The following is a 27,819-nucleotide window of genomic DNA, read 5'->3' as shown; positions in this document are numbered from 1 at the left end:
TGTTTTACGGGGCTATACTGAGAGTGATCCTCGCTCTCCATCTCAATCCTTCAAAATATTTCTCACCCCCATTCTCCATCACAGGAAGATTTTTACTCTTGTCCCCGTCCTTGCATATCTCCACGGGTTTCTATGGAGAATTCATAAATATATACGTAAACTCTATTATACCCTTATGAATACATCAAAAGAGAAAATTTCGTTCACAATTTCCTTTTAGAGTTGATCCTTAAACTTGTAGATCAATGTTTTTTTTAAGAAGCTAAATTAGCCTACTTAAATTGACACTGGAGAGAATCGAACCTGAGACCTTGTAGATCAATGTTATTCATATAAAAACATCAATTTGGTCTCCCTACGTACATCATATTTTAAACACAAAAAATACAAAAACCAAAAGGATATGAAAGAAAATATATTTTGATCCATTATAACAGACTCCATGAAAAATGGAAGTTTCTTATTTTCATAGTCATGAACAAAATAAGCACACATACACAACCCTCAGAACCAATATCCATGATTGTTTTTCCAAATGATTCATCAGAAATGAAATCGTGTTTTAGATACTTTTTTTTTTTTGAAAAAAACGGGTATGGAAATATCAAAGAATATATGAATTTAAAAATGATTTTGTTATTGAATTTTAGTCTCCCCAAAACTCTATTATTTATATGAAACAACACAATTTATTGATATTGAAATCAAATCATAACGGTTATTTTTTTAATTAATTATTACTTTAACTGTTTAAAAAACCATTTAGAATATTTATTGTTCTTGGGTTGTAACCGACTAAGTTTTTAAAGTAAGATTTATTTACTTATAAATGAAATGTTTTTTTTTAATAATTATTATTTTCACGTAAATAATAAATATTTTCAAGGTTTCATGAAAATTTTGCCACATAGCACAAGTCAGTTAAAACAGGGGTGGGCTTGAGCATGGGCCGAGCGCATAAGTATCAGTGTCGTAAAGATACAACGGTCTCTTAAGAGTGTGTTTCAAATGATTTATTTATTTATTAAATACTCATACAATTCTTTTTTTATGATATAATACTAAACTCAAACTATTTCTTAGAGGAGGAGGATGAAGAATATAAACATTGAATTATGATTCATATGTGCTATTGGAGCATGAATCTTGTTTAGAGCCACTTAGTTCACATTTCAAAGATCCATACTCGTGTTCTTTTTGTACAATGTCAAATGAAAATGTGCAAATCTCCAAGTTCAATTCTTTTATCCTTGTGTATTTTTTGTTAAATTTTTTATAGGGGCACCATTTCATGATTTATCCAAGGCATCCAAATTCAAAGGATCGGCCCCCAATTAAAATTATGCATAGAAAAAGGTTTTAAGAAAAAAAAAAATTAGAACCCACTTGGGTTGGTTTGATGGTGTTGGTTTGTGACCTTGGATTGTGCTCCTCTCAAGTTTCTCAGATTCAATTATATTCTCCTCGAGATAATTTCGGTGAGTTAATTTGACTTCTTCAAAAAACTAATTAAATAAGTTGTACACAATTGACTTAATTGAAATTTGATTTTGTTTCTGTATATTTATTTTTGCAACGCAATATAGTTAGACTTACACCTGATTTATATTTCACTTCCTACTTTCAAAGTTATTTTTGCTCAAAATTGTTATTGTGTATGACAAATTTGATGGAGAAAAATGAGAATGATGACATCTTGTCATTACGTAATTTTCTATGTATTTTTATCACAAAAGGGAGTTCACAAGGAGACTTATGCAGCAAAAAGAGCAGAAAAACTGAAGGAATTGCAAAAAGGAAAACATATCACGATTTTATGGAAACGTGACACGATTTGGGAAGCATCAGAACTCTTGGTTCGACATTTACGAAACGTGTCACGATTGGTAAAACGTGACACGATTTTGAGAAACCCTAATTCAGTGTCTTGCTCTACAAGGTGAAAACGTGTCACGATTCACTTAAAACGTGACACGATTTGGGCGATATTCTGTGCCTATTTAAGCTGAAGTCTATTCCAAAAACAGGGGTTACGAATTAAGGAGAGCAAAATGCGATTTTGAGGCTACAAGACTGCCAAGGAGGACGATTTCTTCATCCTTCCATCACTTTGTGTATGTTTTAATTCCTCTAATGATTATGTTATTTGTAAACACCATTATGAGTAGCTAAATCTGTAACGCCCTATTTCTATTAAAGCGATAAAACACGCAAATATGACAAATATTCAAGAAATAGACGCTACGTCTCATCTAAACAACAACCAGCATGCATATATAATAATATCTCAACAGTCACAGCGGAATATAATTCATACATCTCCAAAAATATATATGCCATGGTCAAATAACATCAACATAAAATTCTCCAAATCTCAACAATGAGTACATCTCAAAATAAAATAATCTAACAAGACTAGGACACCGACTCAACCTAATCAGAGCCCTAGACTACTACGCCAAAATGATAGCGGAGATAGCTCCAAACATCCACAAGCAACTCACCGAGCGGCTACTTCTGCACAACGTCTACCCATCCATAAAGACAGGTAGGCGGTCGAAACCACTAGAGGTTAGCATTACATTAATCATAATCAACATAAACAACTAGGCATGATATATATCAATTCAAATTCCAATAATTAACATAAACAGTTAACCTCCACATATTCAATCACACCACAATCACAATTATCGTAAATATATGTATTCATCATACAATCATCACCAAGATACTTCATACAATGGCAATAAGCAAGACTCATGATAACATGTCATGCACCTAGACTCGACACATACATGCATGTGGTACCAAACTCCTACAAGGTCGTCACCTTATGATGCAACAAAAACATCATTATCAACGGCTATAATCAACGGCAATATGGATATGAGTATCCGATCAACGGCAATATGGATATAACATCCAACATGACATATGATGTATGAACATATGACTCAATCCACTATGCATATGTTCACCACAAATCAACGGCTATATTCAACGGCTATAAACAACGGCAATAATCAACGACAATAATCAACGGCAATATCAACATTTAGCTTTATCATAAAGTTCAACAACTTCATTCAATACAACATATGATAACAAATATCATATTCATCACTTAGCAGTCATTCAAACATCTTCTTACAATCCTATCAAACTATCCATAGAGGATTCATAAATCATCCGGCTCATAAAACCATTTTCATCAAAGTTCGTCTCTAATTTCACCATTTTAAATAATTGAAGCTTTTGAATTAAAATCAAGTAAACAAGATTCAATGCCTCAACTAAGTATACGTCTAGGCTACATACAAGTGCAGTAGAGCATACAATTACGTTTCACCGGCTAAACACGGCGAAATCATGAAAATCACCAAGTTCGTCTCTTGGTATCATTTTGCAAAACCAATTCTTTTACAAAACAAAACCAAGTTAGATTCATCACTTCATAGATTAAGTACCATTAAACACCTTAATTGAACTCATAAAACATAAGTTTGAAATTGGGAACAATCCATAAGGTTTGGGTCGACTTAGATATAGTTATGCGAATTTTTCGTAAAATTTCTCTAAGACCTCCTTGGAGTATTTTCATCATAACTCAAAAACCAAAAATCATTTTCAAGTCAAACTAAAGCCTCTGGAAAGCTAACAAAATTATCTACAACTTTCATGTTTACACCGAAGGCCAATTCAAAACAGAAACGTGTGAAAAAGCTGCAGGAACGCGAAACAGGGGATGCTGCCACTGTGCAGCTCGCCACAATGAGTAAATCTACTCTCGAGGCGAGTAAGCTAACAGGGAGCACCTCCTGCTCGCCTCAAACTTGCCCCCGGCTCGCTGTGGCGAGTTGGGACAGTCCTGTTACGGGAAAAACTCATTTTTTCACCCCAAAATCCCAATTTTGACTTCCCAAAGCTCAAATTTGATCCAAAGTTTGTTTAAACATTTCTAAACATGAAAAGATACACAAAACCATATAAAATTTGCACCAAAACATTCTTCCAATAAAATTCACCATTTGACCTATTTTCATAAAACTTCAAAAATAACAACACAAATCATCACAAGCTCAAAGATTAAGATCACCCAAGGTTCCATTCATCAACAACAACACCTCACAACATCAACAACAACAACTAATCATGAATTCATCACAATTCATCAAAAATTAACAATTTTTTGGTAAAACACAAAGCATACATATGTACATGATTTAAGCTTGCAATTTCATCATCAACAACTCAATTAACATTCAATTTACATACCCAAACATTGCATCACAACATAAGCACGAATTTCACAATTAATTTCACAAATAATCAATTATTCAAATAAGCACTTATGTAAAGAATTAGGGTAGAAGCTACAACTAAGTGATTATGACCAAAGACTAACCCCCTTACCTTAATTCTTCACAAACTCTAGCTAAGGCTTCAATTTAGCTCCCACAACTAGAATCTCTAGCTCTCTCTAGCTCTCCTTCTTCAACCCTTTCTCTTCTCTTGCTCTTTCTCTTTCTACCTCTTCTCCCAAATGACAAATGTTGGTAAAAACCCTATTTTCTCTATATAATTGGGCTCAACTCACAATGCCTTAATGAGCCTAACCCATTTCTATTCTAACCCAAAATGTTACTACTCACTTAACGGTAAAATGTAATACTAGCGGTCAACTATCGGTAATTAAAATAATTACTACACTCTCTCTAGTAACTTAGTAAAATAACAACTCTCACCAAGCATTAGAAATAATCCTCATCAAATTACAAAATTACCCTTACTCACAAAATGACCAAAATACCCTTCTAACACCGAATTCTACAATTCCCAACCAGAAATACACACAGAGGCAAATAATCACATATGAGCACATATAACGCACATATAAACAATTAAATAAATAATAAAATAAATCTAGCGAAAAATCGGGCTGTTACAACTCTCCCCCACTAAAAAGAATTTTCGCCCTCGAAAATTACCTGAAGGAAACAACTCTGGATACACAACCCTCATCCTACTCTCCGATTCCCAAGTGGCACTCTCACCAGTAGGTCCAACCTAAATCACTTTAACCAAAACGATCTCCTTGCCACGCAAACGCTTCACTTCACGATCCTCAATCCTAACTGGCCAAGTCTCAACGGTCAAATTATCCCTTACTTCCAAATCATCCACTTGAATCACATGAGACGCATCATACACATACTTCCGCAACTGAGACACATGAAACACATCATGAAGATTCGACAATGATGGTGGTAACGCAATCCGATACGCTACAACCCCAACCTTTTCAACAATCTCAAACGGTCCAACAAAACGAGGAGTCAACTTCCGACACTTCAAAGCACGACCAACACCGGTCTTGATAGGAACAAAATGTGGCGACTTCGTCAACCGATCAACAATCACCCAAATCGAGTCAAAACCCTTCGCAGTCTTCGGCAAAGCTCCAACAAAATCCATAGAGATACTATCCCACTTCCACTCTGGCACAAACAACGGTTGCATCAAACCTGACGACTTCTGATGTTCAATCTTAGACTTCTGACAAACCAAACATGCATACACAAACTCTGCAATCTCCTTCTTCATTCCAGGCCACCAAAACAACCTCTTCAAATCCTGATACATCTTAGTTGCTCCTAGATGAATACTCAAACTACTTCTGTGACCTTCTTCCAAAATCAGTCTCTTAACCTCAAGAACATCTGGTACACAAACACGATCACGAAACATCAAGACACCATTCTCACCCAACCTGAAGTCTCCACCCTTACCTTGGTTAACCAACACCACTCGATCTACAAGTTCCAAATCTTCCTTCTGACCATTCTTAATCTCTTCCAAAATATTACTCGTCAGCTTCAACATTCCCAACCTCACACCATCCGGCGTCAACTCACTAACCAAACTCAAATCTCGAAACTGTTCAATCAACTCCAATTCCTTAACCATCAAAGCAGACATATGCAACGACTTCCTACTCAAAGCATCAGCAACAACATTTGCCTTTCCGGGATGATAACTCAACTGAAAATCGAAATCCTTAAGATACTCCAACCATCTTCTTTGCCTCATATTCAACTCCTTCTGGTCAAACAAATACTACTCTTGTGATCACTAAACACCTCAAACTTAGAACCATACAAATAATGCCTCCAAATCATCAACACATACACCACTGCCGCCAATTCCAAGTCGTGAGTCGGATAATTCTTCTCATGCACTTTCAACTGCCTCGAAGCATAAGCCACAACCTGACGATTCTGCATAAGCACACCACCAAGACCCATCTTATAAGCATCACAATACACAACAAACGATTCCTTCGGATTCGGCAAAATCAACACTGGAGCTGAAGTCAACCTCTTCTTCAACTCTTGGAAACTCTTCTCACACTTAGCATCCCAAACATAAGCTTGCCCTTTCCGAGTCAACTGCGTCAGTGGCAACGCCAACTTAGAGAATCCCTCAATGAACCTCCGATAGTAACCTGCTAAACCAAGAAAGCTTCTAACTTCAAAAACAGACTTAGGTGATTCCCACTGCAACACTGCATTAACCTTCGACGGATCCACGACAATACCACATTTAGAAATCACATGACCAAGGAAACTCACTTCCCGCAACAAAAACTCACACTTCGACAACTTAGCAAACAACTTCTTCTCCTTCAAGACTCCCAACACAATCCTCAAATGCTCGGCATGCTCTTCTTCCGACTTTGAATATACCAAAATATCATCTATGAACACCACCACAAAACGGTCCAGAAAAGGATGAAATATTCTATTCATATATTCCATGAAAACACCTGACGCATTAGATACTCCAAATGGCATCACAGAATACTCATAGTGTCCATACCTCGTTTGGAACGCAGTTTTGGATATATCTTCCGCCTTTACTCTAATCTGATGATATCCTGATCTCAAATCAATCTTGCTGAACACTTCCGCACCAACTAACTGATCCATCAAATCATCAATCCTCGGAAGTGGATACCGATTCTTAATCGTCACCTTGTTCAACTGCCGATAATCCACACACAACCTCATGCTTCCATCCTTCTTCTTAACCAACAACACTGGAGCACCCCACGGAGAAACACTCGGCTTGATAAACTGCTTCTCGAGCAACTCTTCCAACTGCTTCTTCAATTCACCCAACACTAATGCAGACATCCGATACGACGCAATCGAAATAGGACTCGTTCCTGGTACCAAATCAATTGCAAACTCAACCTCCCTCTCCGGCGGTAACTCGGTAATGTCGTCCGTGTTTTATCTTGGTTTTCGGGTGTCAAACATTGATTACGTTTGAACCTTTTAAACCGGTGATATCTTATTTTTTTCTTGGGAAGGGAAAAAGTAAGCAAAACCCTTGAGAATCGAGGTCCGGGAGTTGTTTCCGCTACGGGAAGGTGTTAGGCACCCATAACGACTATAGTACCCTATAGGAACCGTCTTTAATTTCTACGCGCGCGCTTTATTTTTAAATGCTATTTTGAAAGTGTTTATTTAGACCTAAAGGGATTCTAAGTGAAGAATTGGAGGGAGAAGAATGCGTTTGAATTTTTATTTTAGTTGAATTGAAGGAATTTTGTTCCTTGCCTACGTACCCGTTTAAGGGATCAAATCCACCGTAGTTCTCTTCCAAAAATGTTTTTGTTTTTGTTGGTTGATTTTAAGTTTGAAAATGGAATTTGAAGAATAGAAAGAGGCCTCAAGGGCATGGGATTAAGAAAAAAAAATGTGAGGTTAAATTAGTCATTTGCAAAATGTGGTCCAAGTATGGTTAAAGTTCATTGAAATTTGATTAAGAAAATGAAAAAGGAAAATTCAATGGGATTTTGATCCCAAGGTTTATTTTAAAAATGGTTTGAGTGATGTTGTTCATATTTGTTTGGAAAATTGATTTTTCTAAGTATAAAGCCTAAACATTCATCTAAACATACAATCCTAAACATACATCTAAACATGCATATTCTAGCTACATATCCAAAGTGAAGTGTGTGCATGTGTCGGAGCTTGTGTCGGTGTACATTATTAGAGTCCATTGTCCTTATTACATCACGCCCTAGATACATTCTATGGCCTCTTTGCCAAGAAATTAAAAGCATGAAAGTAAAATATTACAAGAATTCCTAAATCTTTACATTCTAATTTCATGAAATTGAAACTTAAAGTGCAAGAAATTAAAGTGGAGAAAGAGATGGGATGTGGAATGAAATGGGAATGCTTATGGAGAATATGAGACATGAAATGAAATGGTTAGTAGCATAAGGCAATATCAAAAGAAATAAAGCAAGAAAGACACTACAACATAAAGGATGGAAAACAAACCAAAATAAAGGCAAAAGAGTGCAAACATGACTAAAATTTGTTCATAAAGTGCAAGGCTCATGTGACCTATAATTCTCACATTCCAATACATTTTTAAAGGTTTAGAATCAAGTCTTGGAATGGGAATTAAGGCAACATGATTTACTTGGCATTTTAAGACAAACTTTAAACATGTTTGCATTATTTAACTACACAACTAACTTGTAAGCTAAGTAACTAATCAAGATTCATACTCATGCATCAATATCAAACACAAACAGTGGCTAAACTCTATGGAATCAAATGGTATAGGTCACAATTATTCACCAAGCAATTGGAATTAAAATCAAACAAATTTTCATTTATTTTTAGCACAAAATATCACAAAAATAGTAAGAAAACCACCAGATTATTTTTACCAATTTTCATTATGTAAAATTAACACTAAAAGGTCACAAAATTATCAAGAAACACTCATGAAATTTTTAGGAATTTTTTAAAGGTTTTTTGGACTAAAAAAGTTCAAGAAAATTACTAATTCTAACAAAAATAAGGAAAAAAATGCTTCAAGTGCTTTTCTCAAGTTTTAGCACAAAAAAATGTCACCAAAATGTCAAGAAAAATATTAAGAACACATTAGAAAAATTTTAGGATTTTTTATAAACAAATTTGGGCAGACAGGGGTGCAGATAGCAAGAAATTAACTAGAACGCACAGAAAAGGAGGGTGTAAACAGCAATAACACGCAGCAACAACAAAAAAAGACAGTTATGGGCCCAAAGAAAGCTGGATCGGGTAGATCCATGGGTTGGCTAACTGGATCGGTTTAGAGAGGGAGTATAAAAAGCTTTGTACAAAAAAACCTCACACTTGACAAAAAAAACAACACATTACTAAGTTCTAGAGAGAGAGAGTCTGACTTCTCTCTAGAACCAGCTCGCCGGCGATGAGCTGAGGAAGATGACCGGAGCTACTCCGGTGCGGTGGTTGGCCGGAGCGCCGCCGCACCGGAGTTATTTTTCCTTTTTTTTTTGAAATTTTTATATCATTTTGCTCGTATTCTCCTCCTCTACTCAAATCCGGTCTTAGAATTTCCAAAACAGTTCACAAACGTTCTAGATCTACGATCAAACACGGCAAGAAACGAAAGTTCAAGAGAGAGTTTCTACCTTATCTTGATTCGAATCTGCCGAAGCTTGCAGCGATGAACTCGTTCACGTTTCCGTTCCTATCTTCTCCGTTCAGCTTCGATTCGTACCACTTCCTCTTGCTTCTTCTTTGCTCGATCTGACTTCGGTTATTGTTGTTGCTTGACTCACGAACCGTTGGCCTTCTTTTGTTCCATTTTTGATCTTTTGATGATGATCGTTACAGATTTGCAATTGAGACTTGGATTCGTCGTTGTTGATGACGAACAGTGCTGAATTTGAGTTTGTTTTGATGATTTTCGGTTTTGGATTTGATAGTGTTGTGATGATTTTTGGATCGAATTTTGCGTGATTGATGATTCTGTGTTGTTGATTCTGCGTTGATGATTATGTGTTGATGCAGAATTGATTTCTGGAAAAGTTTGTTAGGGTTTGTTCTTGGTGTTCTTGATGAACATTCATCAAGTTCATCAAGAATTTGGTGCTTTGATCTGAAAATGTGGAGAGAGAGAGAAATGAATCTGTTTGTGATGACTGTGCAGAAAGTGATTGGTGACCTTGACCATTGACTGTGATGTGGCTTTTATAGCTGATGACTGTAATGCCTGGACCAATGACAAACTGCCATGTGGCGTAACTAACTCTTGGACAAATAAAAGACTGACATGTGGCACTGGACTATGACTTGGACAAAAATGGACTAAAATGCAAATTTTAGAAATTTAGGACTTAAAAGTAAAATAAAATGAATTAAAATTGGTAATTGGAAAATAACGTAAAGTGAAACGATTAAAATTGACAAAACGGACTAAAACGAACCAATGGCCTAAATGAGGTACTTTAAAGTAACCTCTCTCTGCCGAAATTTCGTGTGAAATGACCAAAATGCCCCTGGGGCTAAAATGACTGAAAATGACTCAGATACAAATTTTTAAAATGGATTTTTTTATAAGAAATTGAAGCAAAGACTCATACAAGCAAAATTAAAAGACTCAGAGACAATTTTTAGGATTTAAACAGTGTTTTAACACCTGAAAAGACTAAAATGCCCCTAGGGGCAAAACTGACTCAAAATGACTTCAAATGCAATTTTTAAAATGGATTTTGACATAGAATTGAAGCAAGGACTTATTCAAACTCTTTGAAAGGGCTCAAACAAAATTTTAAAGATTGAAAGAGAAATTTTGACCTAGGAAATGACTAAAATGCCCTTCTATGTGAATTTTTACAAATAAAATTGAAATAAAATGCAGAGAAAGATGCAATTGATCAGAGACATATCAAATGACTTGAAATACAAAAGAAGAATTGAGTTGGTATTTTTAGGTCCAAAATTAGGGTATAACAGCTGCCCCTATTTAAGTTTCTTTGTCCGGAGAGTCAAGAGACGAAGTCTTTGATTTGACGGGACGAAGATACTTAAATATTAACATTTGCACTGCTTTTGGACATAAAAATACACTTTCAGAGTTTCAAAGATATGAATGCCATGCAATACTTTGATTATGAATGCAAGACAAACTACTGGAGTTTATGGAACCTGTCATGTCACTGGGGATTCAGATAGACACTGACAGGGTAGACAAACCAGGGATAGAAAATAGGGTACAAGTTGTTCTTTGGGTCGAACTAGCCACTTGACCAAGGAATACAAAACAAGAGATAGGTGCAAGCTGCTCTTGGGATCGAACTTGGCACTTGACCGGAAACATAGACATATGGACAGATACAAGCTGTTCTTTGGATCGAACATGACACTTGATTGATAATACAAACAGATAGGCAGACACAAACTGTTCTTTGGATTGAACTGGCTGTTTGGCTGGAGACATAGGCAAAAGGGTTGATACAAGCTGTTCTTTGGATCGAACTTGCTTGTTGGATTATCACCACGACATGTGGGAGGGTGCAAACTGTTCTTTTAGATCGAACTTGCCGTTTGACCAATAACAAAGCATGAGCTGGGTACAAACTGTTCTCTGAGTTGAACTTGTCGTTTGTCCGGAAGTATAGGTATATAAGCAGGTACAAGTGGTTCTTTTTTTTGGATCGAACCTGGCACGTGACCAGTAACAAGATACAAATTGAAAGTCTGGTTTAACAAGATACCAATTGAGGGTAACTTGTCGTTGACTTGATTTGAAAATAGACATGACCATTTTTGTTGGCCCAAGAGTAAATTGAGAATAAATTGACATTGATTTGAATTGGATTGAAAGTTGACATTGAAAGAGAGGTTGAAAATTGAGATTGAGCAGAGACATAGACATAGACATTGGATTGAGAGTTGAAATTGAAAGAGACATTGGAAATTGGAATTGGATTGAGACATAGACACTGACATTGGATTGAGAGTTGAAATTGAAAGAGACATTGGAAATTGGAATTGGATTGAGGCATAGACACTGACATTGGATTGGAGGGTTGCATTTGACATTGAATTGGATATTGGAATTGAATTGAAAGTTGAAATTGATATTGACATTGGATGTTGACATTGACATTTGATATTGACATTGAGATTGCTTCGAATTTGACATTTGAAATTGAAAGTTGAAATTGGATGGAATTTGACAATTGAAATTGGAATTGAGATTGGAAAGTTGAGATTGCATCGAATTTGACAGTTGAAATTGAATTGAATTTTGACATTGGAATTGGAATTGAAATTGAAATTGAATTTGACAGTTGACAGTTGGATATGCAACATGTATGTATGGTATAGCAAGATTATTGGATGTATGAGCACATAAAATGCATGATTATGCATGTATGAATGCTTGAAATGCATGATTGGCTTGTAATTTGGCAGGGAGGCTTCGCAGAGATAGACAAAACATTGGAAGTTTGGGCACGTAGTGGCTCGTGCTGCAACATATTCACAGGGGAAAACCTCTTTGGGAGAGACCGTCGTTGAGAGACGTATCGAAACCATGGCTGAGGGCAATAAACTTGTGGAGGAGGGACCCTTGGAAGATTCTTGGATACAGGTCGCCGTTGCTAGGCGTGTCAGTGCTGAGTAAACATTGGATGTTCGCATCTGTGGTCAATGCTTTTCATTATTCTTTTCATTTTCAAACCCCATTTTTGCCTGAACCGCCCTTTCGGGTTTTCGATTCACCGGGGAGTAAGGTTCTTTTCATTGCCCCATTTTTGCCTGAATTGCCTTCATAGGTTGTCAATCAGCGGGGTGCTCGTTTTTGCCTAAGCTGCCCTTTCGGGTTTTCAACTTAGCGAGCTTCTTATTTGTATTTTTTTCATTTTCCTTTTCATTCTGTTTTTTCATTCTTGCCATTGACCACAGATCATCCTGGGGAGTAACCTGCTTGTAACATGTATTGAAATAGACATTGACACTCATTTATTCATGCATGTTTCATTGAAATGTACCCTGTTGCTCAGGTTTGCTTTCAAAATAGACAGAAAAAGAGATGTTTTTTAAATTTTCACAAATGTTTGTTTCAGACATTGACATTTATCAAATGGAAAGGAAATATTTTGTATGAAGCATTGAAAGTAGAAGGAAAAATAGAGTTTCAAACAACAGAAAGGCTCAAATTGATGTAGAAGAGTGAAAGTCCACCAAAGGCATGACTTCACGGATTTATAAAGCTTGGAAAATGGTAATTTTATTGGTTGGTGATACATTGAACACGATGACCGCTACATTTCATAGAAATTTTGAATTCACAAGTACAGAAGCCTCTGATGAAGATGATCATTGACAGTTGCAGGTGCCCAAAGGGGTGATGTTGATTTGCCAGATATAGTTACTTGTCTTTTATTGTCAACCTCATTTTTGCATGAACCGCCCTTTCGGGTTTTCGGCTCATCGAGGCGCTCATTCTTGCCTGAGTTGCGTACAATCTCAGCGAGCTTTTTCATATTCATTTTTTTTTGTCCCTAACTTTTGCCTGGATCGCCCTTTCGGGTTTTCGATCCACCGGGACGCGCATTTTTGCCTAGGCCGCCCTTTCGGGTTTTCGACCTACCACGCTGTTCTTTTCTTTTTAGACAAAGTATTTCTTGACTATATCGGCGTTAACAGGATTTGGGAGTTCAACACCATCCATGTGTGTAAGGATCAAAGCACCACCAGAGAAAGCCTTCTTGACAACATAAGGACCTTCATAGTTAGGTGTCCACTTGCCCCTTGGGTCGGGTTGTTGACTTATCCTTCTTTTCAATACAAGTTCGCCTTCCTTGAATTCTTGAGGTCGGACTTTCTTGTCAAAAGCATTCTTCATTCGCACTTGATACAACTGTCCATGAGCCATAGCATCCATACGTTTCTCTTCAATCAGATTCAATTGATCGTACTGACTTTGACACCATTCAGCCTCAGTTAATTTTGCTTCCATGATCACTCGAAGAGATGGAATCTCCACTTCCAAAGGGAGAACTGCTTCCATGCCATATACCAGAGAGAAGGGAGTTGCCCCGGTTGAACTGCGCACCGTAGTATGGTAACCATGCAAGGCAAAAGGTAGCATTTCGTGCCAGTCTTTCTAAGTAGTGACCATCTTCTGAACAATTTTCTTGATGTTCTTGTTAGCGGCCTCAACTGCACCATTCATCTGAGGTCTATAAGGAGAAGAGTTGTGATGTTCAATTTTGAATTCTTCACATAAAGCTTGCATCATACTATTGTTCAGATTGGAACCATTGTCAGTGATGATTTTGTTAGGAACACCATATCGGCAGATGATGTTATTCTTGATAAACTTGACAACCAATTGCTTGGTCACATTTGCATAGGAAGCAGCTTCAACCCACTTGGTGAAATAGTCAATTGCCACTAGAATGAAACGATGTCCATTGGAAGCTTTTGGTTCAATTCTTCCGATCATGTCAATGCCCCACATAGAGAAAGGCCATGGGGAAGATATAACATTGAGAGCGTGTGGAGGCACATGAATCTTGTCAGCATAAATTTGACACTTGTGGCATCTCTTGGCATGTTTGTGGCAGTCACGCTCCATAGTTATCCAGTAATAGCCGGCTCTTAACAGTTTCCTTGACATAGTGTGGCCCGAAGCGTGGGTCCCAAAAGTACCGTCATGTACATCATGCATCAACTTCTCAGCTTCTTGTTTGTCAACACATCTCAACAAAACCATGTCATAGTTCCTCTTGTATAGGATTTCTCCGTCCAGAAGGAATCTGCTAGCCCATCTTCTCAAAGTCTTTTTATCCCTGTTGGAAGCACCAGGTGGATATTCACGATTCTGCAAGAATTGTTTGATGTTGTAATACCAAGGCTTTTTATCCTTCACATCTCTATCAGCTTGACCGGGCATATTTTCAATAGTAAACACATGAGCGGGTCTATCAAGACATTGCACTTTGATCACGGGCACATCATTCCAATGGTTCACACGAAACATGGAGGACAAAGTAGCGAGAGCATCAGCCATCTGATTTTCATCCCGAGGGATATGGTGCAGCTCGACCTTGGTAAAGTATGTCAACAGACGTCTTGCATAGTCACGGTATGGGATCAGCTTCTCATGATGAGTCTCCCATTCACCTTTTATCTGATTAATAACAAGTGCAGAATCTCCATAGATGTCAAGGTGTTTGATTCTCATATCAAGGGCTTCTTCAATGCCCAAGATACATGCTTCATATTCAGCTATGTTATTTGTGCATTCAAAAGTTATTCGAGCAGTGAAAGGAATGTGGTGCCCCTGCGGAGTTACAATGATGGCTCCAATTCCTTTACCATAAGTATTAACAGCACCATCAAACACCAATCCCCATTTGCTATTGGGGTCCGGCCCTTCATCGATCAGTGGTTCTTCACAGTCTTTTGCTTTCAAGTACATAATCTCTTCATCAGGGAAATCAAACTTAATTGGCTGGTAATCATCAAGAGGTTGACAAGCAAGATGCTCAGCAAGGATGCTTCCTTTGATTGTTTTCTGAGCTTTGTACACAATATCATATTCAGACAACAACATTTGCCAACGGGCAATCTTTCCAGTAACAGCAGGCTTTTCAAAGATGTATTTGATTGGATCCATTCGGGATATCAACCAAGTTGTATGATTCACCATATAATGACGCAGGCGTTTGGCAGCCCAAGCTAAAGCACAACAAGTTTTTTCAAGCATTGTATACCGAGTCTCACAGTCGGTGAACTTCTTGCTCAGATAGTAGATAGCATGCTCTTTCTTACCAGTCTCGTCTTGCTGACCGAGAACACAACCCACTGAATCATCTAACACTGATAGATACATAATCAAAGGCCTTCCTTCCACTGGTGGGACAAGGATAGGTGGCTCTAACAGGTATTCTTTAACGCTATCAAAAGCTTCCTGACATTCATCATTCCATACAACAGGCTGATTCTTTCTGAGCAATTTGAAAATTGGACCACAAGTAGTAGTCATATGAGATATGAACCTTGAAATATAATTCAGACATCCGAGGAAACCTCTGACTTGCTTCTCAGTTTGAGGGGCCGGCATCTCTCTGATGGCTCGGACTTTGTCTGGATCAACTTCAATGCCTCTTTGACTGACAATGAAGCCCAGCAACTTTCCAGATCGTACACCGAATGTGCACTTGTTAGGATTCAACCGCAGCTTGTACTTTCTCAGTCTTTCAAACATCTTTTTCAAATACACAACATGCTGCTCTTCATCACTTGACTTCACAATCATATCATCAACATATACTTCAATCTCTTTGTGAATCATATCATGAAACAGAGTGGTCATACCTCTTTGATAGGTAGCACCAGCATTTATCAAGCCAAACGGCATCACTTTATAACAGAACGTTCCCCATGGAGTGATGAAGGACGTCTTTTCCCTATCTTCAGGTGACATTCGTATCTGATTATAGCCAGAGAAACCATCCATAAAAGAGAACACTTTGGATTGAGCAGTACTGTCAACAAGCACATCAATATGAGGCAATGGGAAGTTATCTTTTGGACTGGCTTTGTTCAGATCTCTGTAATCAACACACATTCGAACTTTCCCATCTTTCTTTGGTACTGGTACAATGTTGGCAATCCACTCGGGATATTCAGCTGTCATGAGGAAACCCGCATCAATTTGCTTTTGTACTTCAGCCTTGATCTTAAGAGCCATGTCTGGACGAGACCTTCTCAATTTCTGCTTGACAGGAGGACATTCAGGTCTTGTCGGTATCCGATGTTCCACAATCTTGGGATCTAGACCTGGCATATCTTCATAGGACCATGCAAAGACATCTGGATAATCATGGAGAAGCTGAATGATCTTCTTTTTCACTTCTGGCTCAAGTGCAGCACCAATCTTGATCTCTCGCTTGTTCTCTTCAGTTCCCAGGTTGATAAGCTCAATCTCTTCCTGGTGAGGCTGAATGGCTCTTCTTTCTCGCTCAAGCAATCGAGTGATCTCATATGGTATCTCTTCATCATCATCCTCATCTTCAGCTTCATATACCGGGAATTCAAAATTTGGAGGAACCATAGGGTCACTGTGTTCAACGGGTTTATTATGGTTCAATCTGCATAATATGATTGGGATGATTTTAGAAAAAGTTTTTCATGCAGATTTTTGAAATTAATAAGAAAATACAGATGTTTTGGTTTTTTCTGGCATTACCATTATTTCCAAGAAAAAGGCACTAAAAAGTAAAAAACAAAGAGTCGTGAGAAAAAACGACAACTTTTATTGATAACGGCAATGCCGAAACAAACATGCCCTTACAATGATGTCACTTTCGCCTTGGGCAGAGCGAAAGGATTGTTATTTTGAAAACAAGGAAAAACATGAGCAACAAGACACATTACATGGAAGCATGCATGACTAAAGGAACATCAATGGCCTCCCAATTTCTCACAGTGCCTCCTGGTATAACAAATGTAGGCACGTGACTACTCTCAGCAGCCTCTTCAGTAATAGCATTGATGAACCCAACACTGTAGAAAGTTCCCTTTGAAGCAGCAGATGTCGGGGAGAATCCAAGGCCCTCTTTTCGCTTGTTTTCCAAGATCTGAATCACCTTGCCCCAGCCAGCAGCTTGTCCTTCCCGAACAGCCTTCTGGGCATCCTTCAATGAAGCCATGCTAGCACCAGCCCTCCGGGGCTCTGCACCTTCAACAGTCAAGCCTTGAAACGACGTCCCTTCAGCGGACCCTGCTTCAACACAAGAGAAAGATGACACTTGGCTTACCAGATATGCTTCTTCACCATGCACAGTGACAATCTTACCATTCCTCATGAACTTAAGCTTCTGATGCAAAGTAGAGGTGACTGCTCCAGCGTCGTGAATCCAAGGTCTTCCGAGGAGACAACTGTAGGAAGCATTGATGTCCATGACTTGGAAAGTAATCTGAAATGTCTCAGGACCAATGGTGATTGGCAAGTCTACTTCCCCAAGAACATCTTTGCGGGATCCATCAAAAGCTTTAACCAGATAGCTGCTACCCCTCAGGGAAATTCCATGATGACTCAATAGCCTTAGTGTGGACTCAGGCATTACATTCAACGATGATCCAGTGTCCACCAACACGTTGGATATCATATCAGATTTGCAGTGCACCGAGATATGCAGAGCCAATTTGTGGTGTTTCCCTGCTTCGGGGAGTTCATCGTCGCCAAACCCCAAGTTGTTGTAGGCAGTAATATTACTCACTATCCCATCAAACTGCTCCACAGAGACTTCGTGGTCAACATAAGCTTGCTCCAGTATCTTCATCAACACCCTCCTGTGAGCCTCTGAGCTCATGAGTATAGACAAAATGGATATCTTTGACGGGGTTTGCAGCAGCTGGTCAACAATTTTATAGTCACTCTTCTTAATGAGCCTCAGAATCTCATCCAGATTAGACTCTTCAATGGATTGGCCTGATGGGCCGGTGTTCTTGTCAACAGGAGGAGCAACCGGTGGTGTTATTGTGGCAATAGGTGTGACCACCTTCTTTTGAAACAAGGGTGGACGGACTTTCCCGCTTCTCAGAGCTGTAACTTCACTAGCAACATTATCAACTGTAGCTGGGGATACCAGAGGCACTTCCACTCCATTCTCGATCATGGTTGCATTGTATTTGTAAGGAATTGCTTTTGTAGAAGTATATGATACCGGACCAGGTAACCTGATCACCAAAGGCTCAACATCCCTTGTCTGAGATACACTTTTAACAGGAGAGTCATGGAACACTGGCACAATCACACATACATCACTGGCAATCAAGTGTTTGTTATCCATCAGACTCTGGATATCACCTTGCACAACACAACAGCCCATAGGATTCCGAAGACACTCTGAACAAGAAGCATGATCATGATTGAAAAGAGAAGCCTGGCAGAGTTTGACATGTAATGGCACCAAGGGAGTAACGACATTGCGGACATCCAGCATGGGCTCTTCCTGAGGAACAGGAATTCCTTCGAAGGCCTCGATCATGTTAACAGCATCATGGTTTGGAAGCGGGTTGTCAAGAACATGAGGAACACTATTCTCAAAAGTCAACCGTCCCTTTTCTATCAAGTCTTTCACAATATATTTCAGAGCAAAGCAACCTTCCACATCATGACCTTGAGCACCCTGGTGGAATTCGCATGTTAGATCCTGTCGGAACCTGGGAGGCAATGGATTAGGCGGAGGCTTGCCTGGTCTAGTGACACAGTGTCCCTTAGCCAGTAGAGTTGGGAGCAGCTCACCATACCGCATTGGTATTGGTGGAAAAGAAGGTTTGGGTCGGGGACCCTGTTGTTGCTGCCGTTGCTGTTGAGCAGGAGGCTGTTGTTGTACTTTCTGTGCAATAGCATTGACGGGCACTGGTGGTTGGCCCGGTGGCAGAGGATACTGTTGGTAGAATGGCGGGAAGAAAGGATGTTGAGAGTACTGCATGTAGTGATAAGGCAGAGGTAATTGTGTAGCAGCTGCAGATGGGTTACCAGATACCATCCCTACTTCGGATTCTTTCCTCTTATGGTGGCCATTACCGTACTTCTTTGGTGCACCGGTTGAAGATTCACCCTTCTCAAGGACAATAATGCCCTCTCGGATAGCCTCCTCTAGACGAGTTCCCATTGTGACCATATCAGAGAAGTTGTTCGGAGCAGAGACTATCATTCTCTCCTTATATTCCTTCTTCAGAGTCTTCAGGAATGTCTGTGTTAATTCTTCCTCATCAAGTCGAGGAGAAACACGGGCAGCTGCCCCTCTCCATCTCTGAGCATATTCACGGAAGGTTTCATCTGATTTCTGAGATAGGGCTTTAAGAGAGTCCCTATTTGGCTTCAGACGGGTATTGAATTCATATTGACCTTCAAAAGCAGCAGCGAGTTCCTCAAAAGTATGGATGTTGTCTTTGCTCAAACTAGTGTACCAATCTGCTGCATCATCTGTCAAGCTACTCTGAAAGCAGTGGATCATCAGTGCATCATTATCTGCGTAGTTAGCCATCTTTCGGACATACCAGATAACATGGTTGTGGGGACAAGAAGTTCCATTGTATTTGTCAAATTCTGGCTCTTTGAATTTCTTAGGAACCTCAAATCGGGATACCAAGCATAGATCACGAGCTTTAGCAGGAACACCATTGTTTCCCCGGCTAGCCTTGACCTCACGGAGTTCTCCAGCCAACTCCCTTAACTGTCTTTTCATAGCTTCCATTGCGGGATCTTGTCCACGCGGAGTATCGACATCAATCACTTGTTGTACAGTGTGTACAATAGGATCAGTGACAACAGTAGTTACCTGAGGCATAGCAGTGGACACAAGAATCTGTCCTTGACCGGCAAAACCAGAGACACCAGCAGCAGTATTAGGAGAGTAGTAAGCTGAGAGACCATAGGGACGGCCGTTGGGCATAACAAAACGAGCATCAGTAGCCACAGTAGATAGTGGGATAGATGGAATTGCTTCAGTAGCAGCTGGAACAGATGTGGCTGGTTGTTCTTGTGCAGCCAGCAAAGCAGACATAGTGTCATGAGCCTTAGCCAAGTCTTCTTTCATAGCAGCCAATTCGGCACGGAGCTGAGCATTTTCTTCTTCAAAGTTAGCCATAATCCTTCTCTTGTGAAATCTTGTTTGATGAACTCTATCTGGTTGGTAAACTTTGCGAACACGAGCCACTTTTCAGACTGCGGCGGACAAAACCAGGAGGCAATGAGCACGAGAGAAGTTTTTTGTGACCAGTGAATGCATATGATGCATGAAATGTGTTAATGCATATGCAAAAAAGACTCTTTTTGTGTTATCGAAGGGTTTTCAGACAAATTATAAGCTTGTAAACATCACTAAACAACAATAATCATAAACGGGAAACAAACAACCAACATATAGTTTTACAAGACAATTTCAACATAAACAAATGGAAATAACAACTGGAAATGGAGATCCTCAAGCACAGGAAGTGGAAGCGTCATCCTCAGACTCAGACTCATAGCTGCAGTATCATGCATAGAAGTTACGGGCACCCCTAGCCCTCTTGGAGTCTCTCATAAGCAACCTATCTTTCTCTTCAATCTCTCTCTTAGCCTTAGCTAACTCTTTCTTCAGTGTCATCACCTCATGAGTCTTCTGCTCATCCTTTCCATCCAAAGTCATGATCAAGTTCTCAGCCTCATAGTATCTAGCTCTCCACTGATGCTTCTCCCGACTCTCAATAGCTAGATGCTCCTGATACATCTCCTGAGTAGGTGGGAGTAGAGGCAAAGGCATAGTAGGAATAGATGCAGACACATATCTCATAGAGGGGTAAGGCATACCAATCTCCACAGCCTGGTTTATCACCCACTGTGTATAGGCTTCATGAGCAACACCGGACCTTACACCCATGTGCTTCACCTCTTTCTTTCGAAGCTTAGACCAAGCATCCATAAAATCCTCTCTTATTCCTGTGGGAGCATTGGAGTAGTGGAAGAAGTAAGGAGCCGTAGCAAGATTGATGGGTTTATCTTTCATCGGGAAACCAAATTGTCGCAAAGCAAGCTCCGGGTTATAGTTGATTCCACCCCGGGTACCAAGAAGAGGTACATTAAGAAATTTCCCACCACCAAAGATGATTTCCTTAACCCTTGAAGCGGGAGTAAGCCAAACCACTTCATTAGGTGTGAGAGCCATAATCCTCTGTGAAATAGACCAATTCTCCGGATTGGCGTGGAAAGACTCCGGAAGGTGTGAAATAAACCACCTATAGAGGAGAGGCACACAACAAAGAATATATCCACGACCCTTGCCGGAACGATCATGAATAGCATGGTATGTGTCAGCTAGCAAAGTAGGGACCGGATTCTTGGAGTGGAAGATCATAATAGCATTCATGTCCACGAAGCCATCGAGATTCGGAAAGAGAATAAGCCCATAGATGAGAAGTGCAAGAATAGCCTCGAGAGTGTCCTGACAAGTGGTCTTGAGGTTGGCTTTCCCAAGAAGATACTCTGAAGTGAACCCTCGGATGCATGCTTTAGTGACAAGATTCTTGGAGACATCGGTGGTCTTGAGATAGAGATCCTTAGCAATAACCAATGGAGTGGGAGGATTTTCAGGTCCCGAGAAAGGTACCCCTCTAGCAATAGATAGACCCATCAAGGAAGAATAAGCCTCTAGAGTAGGCACCAACTGAAAGTCCGGAAAGGTGAAGCACCGATAGTCCCGATCATAGAATTGCACTAGAGTATGCACAAGCTTCTCATCCACATTAGTCTGGAGAATAGAAAGTAAAGCCCCGTAACGACGTCGGAAACCAGTCGGATCCTTAATCTTGAGTGCCAAATCTCTCAAACTAGCCAAATCCACTTCCTTGAACTTGTAGGACTTAGTTTTCTTTATTCCTGTAATGTTTACAAATTCAATTTGTCTAAGCCCTTCGATAACAATGCATGACAAAAGTTTATGCATGTATGCATGAATGCATGGTTATGTTCAAGTTTGGAGAAAACATGGTGGGTTGAAATTCAAAGTCGAGGAGTCATGGGTGGACACGGTGTCCGGTGAATCTAGGGCTTTAGGATAATAGTAACCGGGTTCTAAAAAGTTCCCAAGTTGCAACCTCTCCGACGTACATCACGGTGTCACGAGACAACACTCGCTCCATGATTATACATAAGAAGGTCTAGCTTGAGTGTAGTATCGCGTGACGACTAAAACTCGAGACAACACTCAGTTTAGCCTCTGCACTACGTCCTAGAAAATGGCCATGGATGGGTTTGGTTATCTACGGTTCATAGCGTCATAGAACAATTAGAAGTAAAGTGCCTAAACGCGACAACACGCGCCGACAACATCACCCCCAAAATGCCTCAACTATGTGGGATTGATCGCATAATCCAAAACACGAGGCAACCCCCGGAATGAATTGTCGATTATATCCCTCCTAAATCCTAAGTTCACTCAGCCCGGGTGCAGGACTTTTGATATTCTCACCCCACACGTTTGCAAGAAATTAAACATTTATTCACACAAGAAAGCAAGTAAAAGAAGCAAGTAAAACGAAAGCGCAAGCGTGGAAATAAAGACTAGGCGTAACTCTCGAATGTCCCCAGTGAAGTCGCCAGCTGTTTTATCTTGGTTTTCGGGTGTCAAACATTGATTACGTTTGAACCTTTTAAACCGGTGATATCTTATTTTTTTCTTGGGAAGGGAAAAAGTAAGCAAAACCCTTGAGAATCGAGGTCCGGGAGTTGTTTTCGCTACGGGAAGGTGTTAGGCACCCATAACGACTATAGTACCCTATAGGAACCGTCTTTAATTTCTACGCGCGCGCTTTATTTTTAAATGCTATTTTGAAAGTGTTTATTTAGACCTAAAGGGATTCTAAGTGAAGAATTGGAGGGAGAAGAATGCGTTTGAATTTTTATTTTAGTTGAATTGAAGGAATTTTGTTCCTTGCCTACGTACCCGTTTAAGGGATCAAATCCACCGTAGTTCTCTTCCAAAAATGTTTTTGTTTTTGTTGGTTGATTTTAAGTTTGAAAATGGAATTTGAAGAATAGAAAGAGGCCTCAAGGGCATGGGATTAAGAAAAAAAAATGTGAGGTTGAATTAGTCATTTGCAAAATGTGGTCCAAGTATGGTTAAAGTTCATTGAAATTTGATTAAGAAAATGAAAAAGGAAAATTCAATGGGATTTTGATCCCAAGGTTTATTTTAAAAATGGTTTGAGTGATGTTGTTCATATTTGTTTGGAAAATTGATTTTTCTAAGTATAAAGCCTAAACATTCATCTAAACATACAATCCTAAACATACATCTAAACATGCATATTCTAGCTACATATCCAAAGTGAAGTGTGTGCATGTGTCGGTGCTTGTGTCGGTGTACATTATTAGAGTCCATTGTCCTTATTACATCACGCCCAAGATACATTCTATGGCCTCTTTGCCAAGAAATTAAAAGCATAAAAGTAAAATATTACAAGAATTCCTAAATCTTTACATTCTAATTTCATGAAATTGAAACTTAAAGTGCAAGAAATTAAAGTGGAGAAAGAGATGGGATGTGGAATGAAATGGGAATGCTTATGGAGAATATGAGACATGAAATGAAATGGTTAGTAGCATAAGGCAATATCAAAAGAAATAAAGCAAGAAAGACACTACAACATAAAGGATGGAAAACAAACCAAAATAAAGGCAAAAGAGTGCAAACATGACTAAAATTTGTTCATAAAGTGCAAGGCTCATGTGACCTATAATTCTCACATTCCAATACATTTTTAAAGGTTTAGAATCAAGTCTTGGAATGGGAATTAAGGCAACATGATTTACTTGGCATTTTAAGACAAACTTTAAACATGTTTGCATTATTTAACTACACAACTAACTTGTAATCTAAGTAACTAATCAAGATTCATACTCATGCATCAATATCAAACACAAACAGTGGCTAAACTCTATGGAATCAAATGGTATAGGTCACAATTATTCACCAAGCAATTGGAATTAAAATCAAACAAATTTTCATTTATTTTTAGCACAAAATATCACAAAAATAGTAAGAAAACCACCACATTATTTTTACCAATTTTCATTATGTAAAATTAACACTAAAAGGTCACAAAATTATCAAGAAACACTCATGAAATTTTTAGGAATTTTTTAAAGGTTTTTTGGACTAAAAAAGTTCAAGAAAATTACTAATTCTAACAAAAATAAGGAAAAAAATGCTTCAAGTGCTTTTCTCAAGTTTTAGCGCAAAAAAATGTCACCAAAATGTCAAGAAAAATATTAAGAACACATTAGAAAAATTTTAGGATTTTTTATAAACAAATTTGGGCAGACAGGGGTGCAGATAGCAAGAAATTAACTAGAACGCACAGAAAAGGAGGGTGTAAACAGCAATAACACGCAGCAACAACAAAAAAAGACAGTTATGGGCCCAAAGAAAGCTGGATCGGGTAGATCCATGGGTTGGCTAACTGGATCGGTTTAGAGAGGGAGTATAAAAAGCTTTGTACAAAAAAACCTCACACTTGACAAAAAAAACAACACATTACTAAGTTCTAGAGAGAGAGAGAGTCTGACTTCTCTCTAGAACCAGCTCGCCGGCGATGAGCTGAGGAAGATGACCGGAGCTACTCCGGTGCGGTGGTTGGCCGGAGCGCCGCCGCACCGGAGTTATTTTTCCTTTTTTTTTTTGAAATTTTTATATCATTTTGCTCGTATTCTCCTCCTCTACTCAAATCCGGTCTTAGAATTTCCAAAACAGTTCACAAACGTTCTAGATCTACGATCAAACACGGCAAGAAACGAAAGTTCAAGAGAGAGTTTCTACCTTATCTTGATTCGAATCTGCCGAAGCTTGCAGCGATGAACTCGTTCACGTTTCCGTTCCTATCTTCTCCGTTGAGCTTCGATTCGTACCACTTCCTCTTGCTTCTTCTTTGCTCGATCTGACTTCGGTTATTGTTGTTGCTTGACTCACGAACCGTTGGCCTTCTTTTGTTCCATTTTTGATCTGTTGATGATGATCGTTACAGATTTGCAATTGAGACTTGGATTCGTCGTTGTTGATGACGAACAGTGCTGAATTTGAGTTTGTTTTGATGATTTTCGGTTTTGGATTTGATAGTGTTGTGATGATTTTTGGATCGAATTTTGCGTGATTGATGATTCTGTGTTGTTGATTCTGCGTTGATGATTATGTGTTGATGCAGAATTGATTTCTGGAAAAGTTTGTTAGGGTTTGTTCTTGGTGTTCTTGATGAACATTCATCAAGTTCATCAAGAATTTGGTGCTTTGATCTGAAAATGTGGAGAGAGAGAAATGAATCTGTTTGTGATGACTGTGCAGAAAGTGATTGGTGACCTTGACCATTGACTGTGATGTGGCTTTTATAGCTGATGACTGTAATGCCTGGACCAATGACAAACTGCCATGTGGCGTAACTAACTCTTGGACAAATAAAAGACTGACATGTGGCACTGGACTATGACTTGGACAAAAATGGACTAAAATGCAAATTTTAGAAATTTAGGACTTAAAAGTAAAATAAAATGAATTAAAATTGGTAATTGGAAAATAACGTAAAGTGAAACGATTAAAATTGACAAAACGGACTAAAACGAACCAATGGCCTAAATGAGGTACTTTAAAGTAACCTCTCTCTGCCGAAATTTCGTGTGAAATGACCAAAATGCCCTTGGGGCTAAAATGACTGAAAATGACTCAGATACAAATTTTTAAAATGGATTTTTTTATAAGAAATTGAAGCAAAGACTCATACAAGCAAAATTAAAAGACTCAGAGACAATTTTTAGGATTTAAACAGTGTTTTAACACCTGAAAAGACTAAAATGCCCCTAGGGGCAAAACTAACTCAAAATGACTTCAAATGCAATTTTTAAAATGGATTTTGACATAGAATTGAAGCAAGGACTTATTCAAACTCTTTGAAAGGGCTCAAACAAAATTTTAAAGATTGAAAGAGAAATTTTGACCTAGGAAATGACTAAAATGCCCTTCTATGTGAATTTTTACAAATAAAATTGAAATAAAATGCAGAGAAAGATGCAATTGATCAGAGACATATCAAATGACTTGAAATACAAAAGAAGAATTGAGTTGGTATTTTTAGGTCCAAAATTAGGGTATAACAGTCCGGAAAAACTTCTGGAAACTCTTGCACTACCACCAAATCACCAACTCCTTTCTCACTACTTTCCTTCAAGGAAGCAAACATCATAAACACACTAGCTTCACCATCCAAAGACTTCTTCACTTTCTCCGCGGTCAAGAACTTACCACCTTCCTCAACTACCGGCGTAGAAAACATTACACTCTTGGTCAAACAATTAATGTTAACACCAAAAGATAACATCCAATCCATACCAAAAATCACGTCCATATGCTTCAACGGAAGACACACAAGATCCAACTCAAAATCAACGTTACCAAAACTAACAGGTTACTTACCACACACAAAAGAAGTAGTCACCGAACCACTAGACGGGGTATCGATAACCATCCCTCGAGACAACAGAGTCACAACCAAACCCAAACGCTCAACACAACTAGCCGCAATAAAAGAATGAGTAGCACCAGTATCAATAATTGCAATCAAAGGAGTACTATTGATAAAACACATACCTCAGATGAGATTATCCGGATGCTCCACCTCTTCTGCATTCAATGCAAACACCTTCCCCGCCGCCTTCTTTGGCTTGATACACTTGGTACTAAAATGACCCTCTTCGCCACAGTTGAAACAAGTAATATCCCTCTTGCATTCAAATGCCTTGTGACCCTTCTGCCCACACTTGTAGCAACTATCACCCTTCTTGCAATCATTAGCAAAATGACCCAAGATTCCACACTTGTAGCACCTCACTTCAGCAACATTTGGCTTAGAGCCTCCACCACCTTCTTTCTTCTTTCCCTTGTCCTTGTTATACGGCTTCCCAAATCCATAACCTTTTCCCTTCTTCTCATTCATCGCCTTATAATGGTTCACCTTGACCTTTCCAGCTTCATCAAACATACGACACTTATGCACCAAGGTGTCAAAGTCACGAATCTCCTGAATGCACATGTACTGATAGATATCGGGCCTCAGACCGCTCTCAAACTTCACACACTTAGAAACCATAGCATCCTCCGCATTGATGTACGGACAAAACCTTGAAAGCTCTTCAAACTTTGCCGCATATTCAACCACTGAACGGTTCTCTTGCTTCAAGTTCAATAATTCCACTTCCTTCTTGGTCCTCAAATCCTCAGGAAAGTACTTCCCCAAAAACTCAGTCTTGAACCTAGCCCAAGTCACAACTCCACCACCGACCTCAAGCCTTCCCTTAGCATTGGTCCACCAATACTCAGCCTCCTCAGCAAGCATGTGAGCAGCCAATCTGACCTTCTGATCCTCACTAGTCACCATAGCACGA

General features: G+C 39.1%; 1 protein-coding gene across 1 annotated transcript; it reads right to left on the bottom strand.

The window, feature by feature from the left end:
- Window positions 1-4: 4 nt before the first annotated feature.
- Window positions 5-27,812, bottom strand: LOC146905929 (uncharacterized). Its single transcript, XM_085728683.1, has 2 exons — window positions 27,078-27,812; window positions 5-130 (listed from the first exon to the last, which is right to left on the bottom strand). Exons 1-2 carry the CDS (start codon window positions 27,810-27,812, stop codon window positions 5-7), a joined length of 861 nt encoding a protein of 286 aa, XP_085584809.1.
- Between the last annotated feature and the right edge of the window lie 7 nt (window positions 27,813-27,819).

The sequence above is a fragment of the Medicago sativa genome, chromosome 7 (assembly GCF_051527215.1).
Source record: "Medicago sativa cultivar Bolivia chromosome 7, Bolivia_mono, whole genome shotgun sequence".
NCBI classification, from domain to species: Eukaryota; Viridiplantae; Streptophyta; class Magnoliopsida; order Fabales; family Fabaceae; genus Medicago; species Medicago sativa.
Note: the sequence above shows the minus strand (reverse complement) of the source record. Positions and strands in the feature narration are given on the sequence as shown.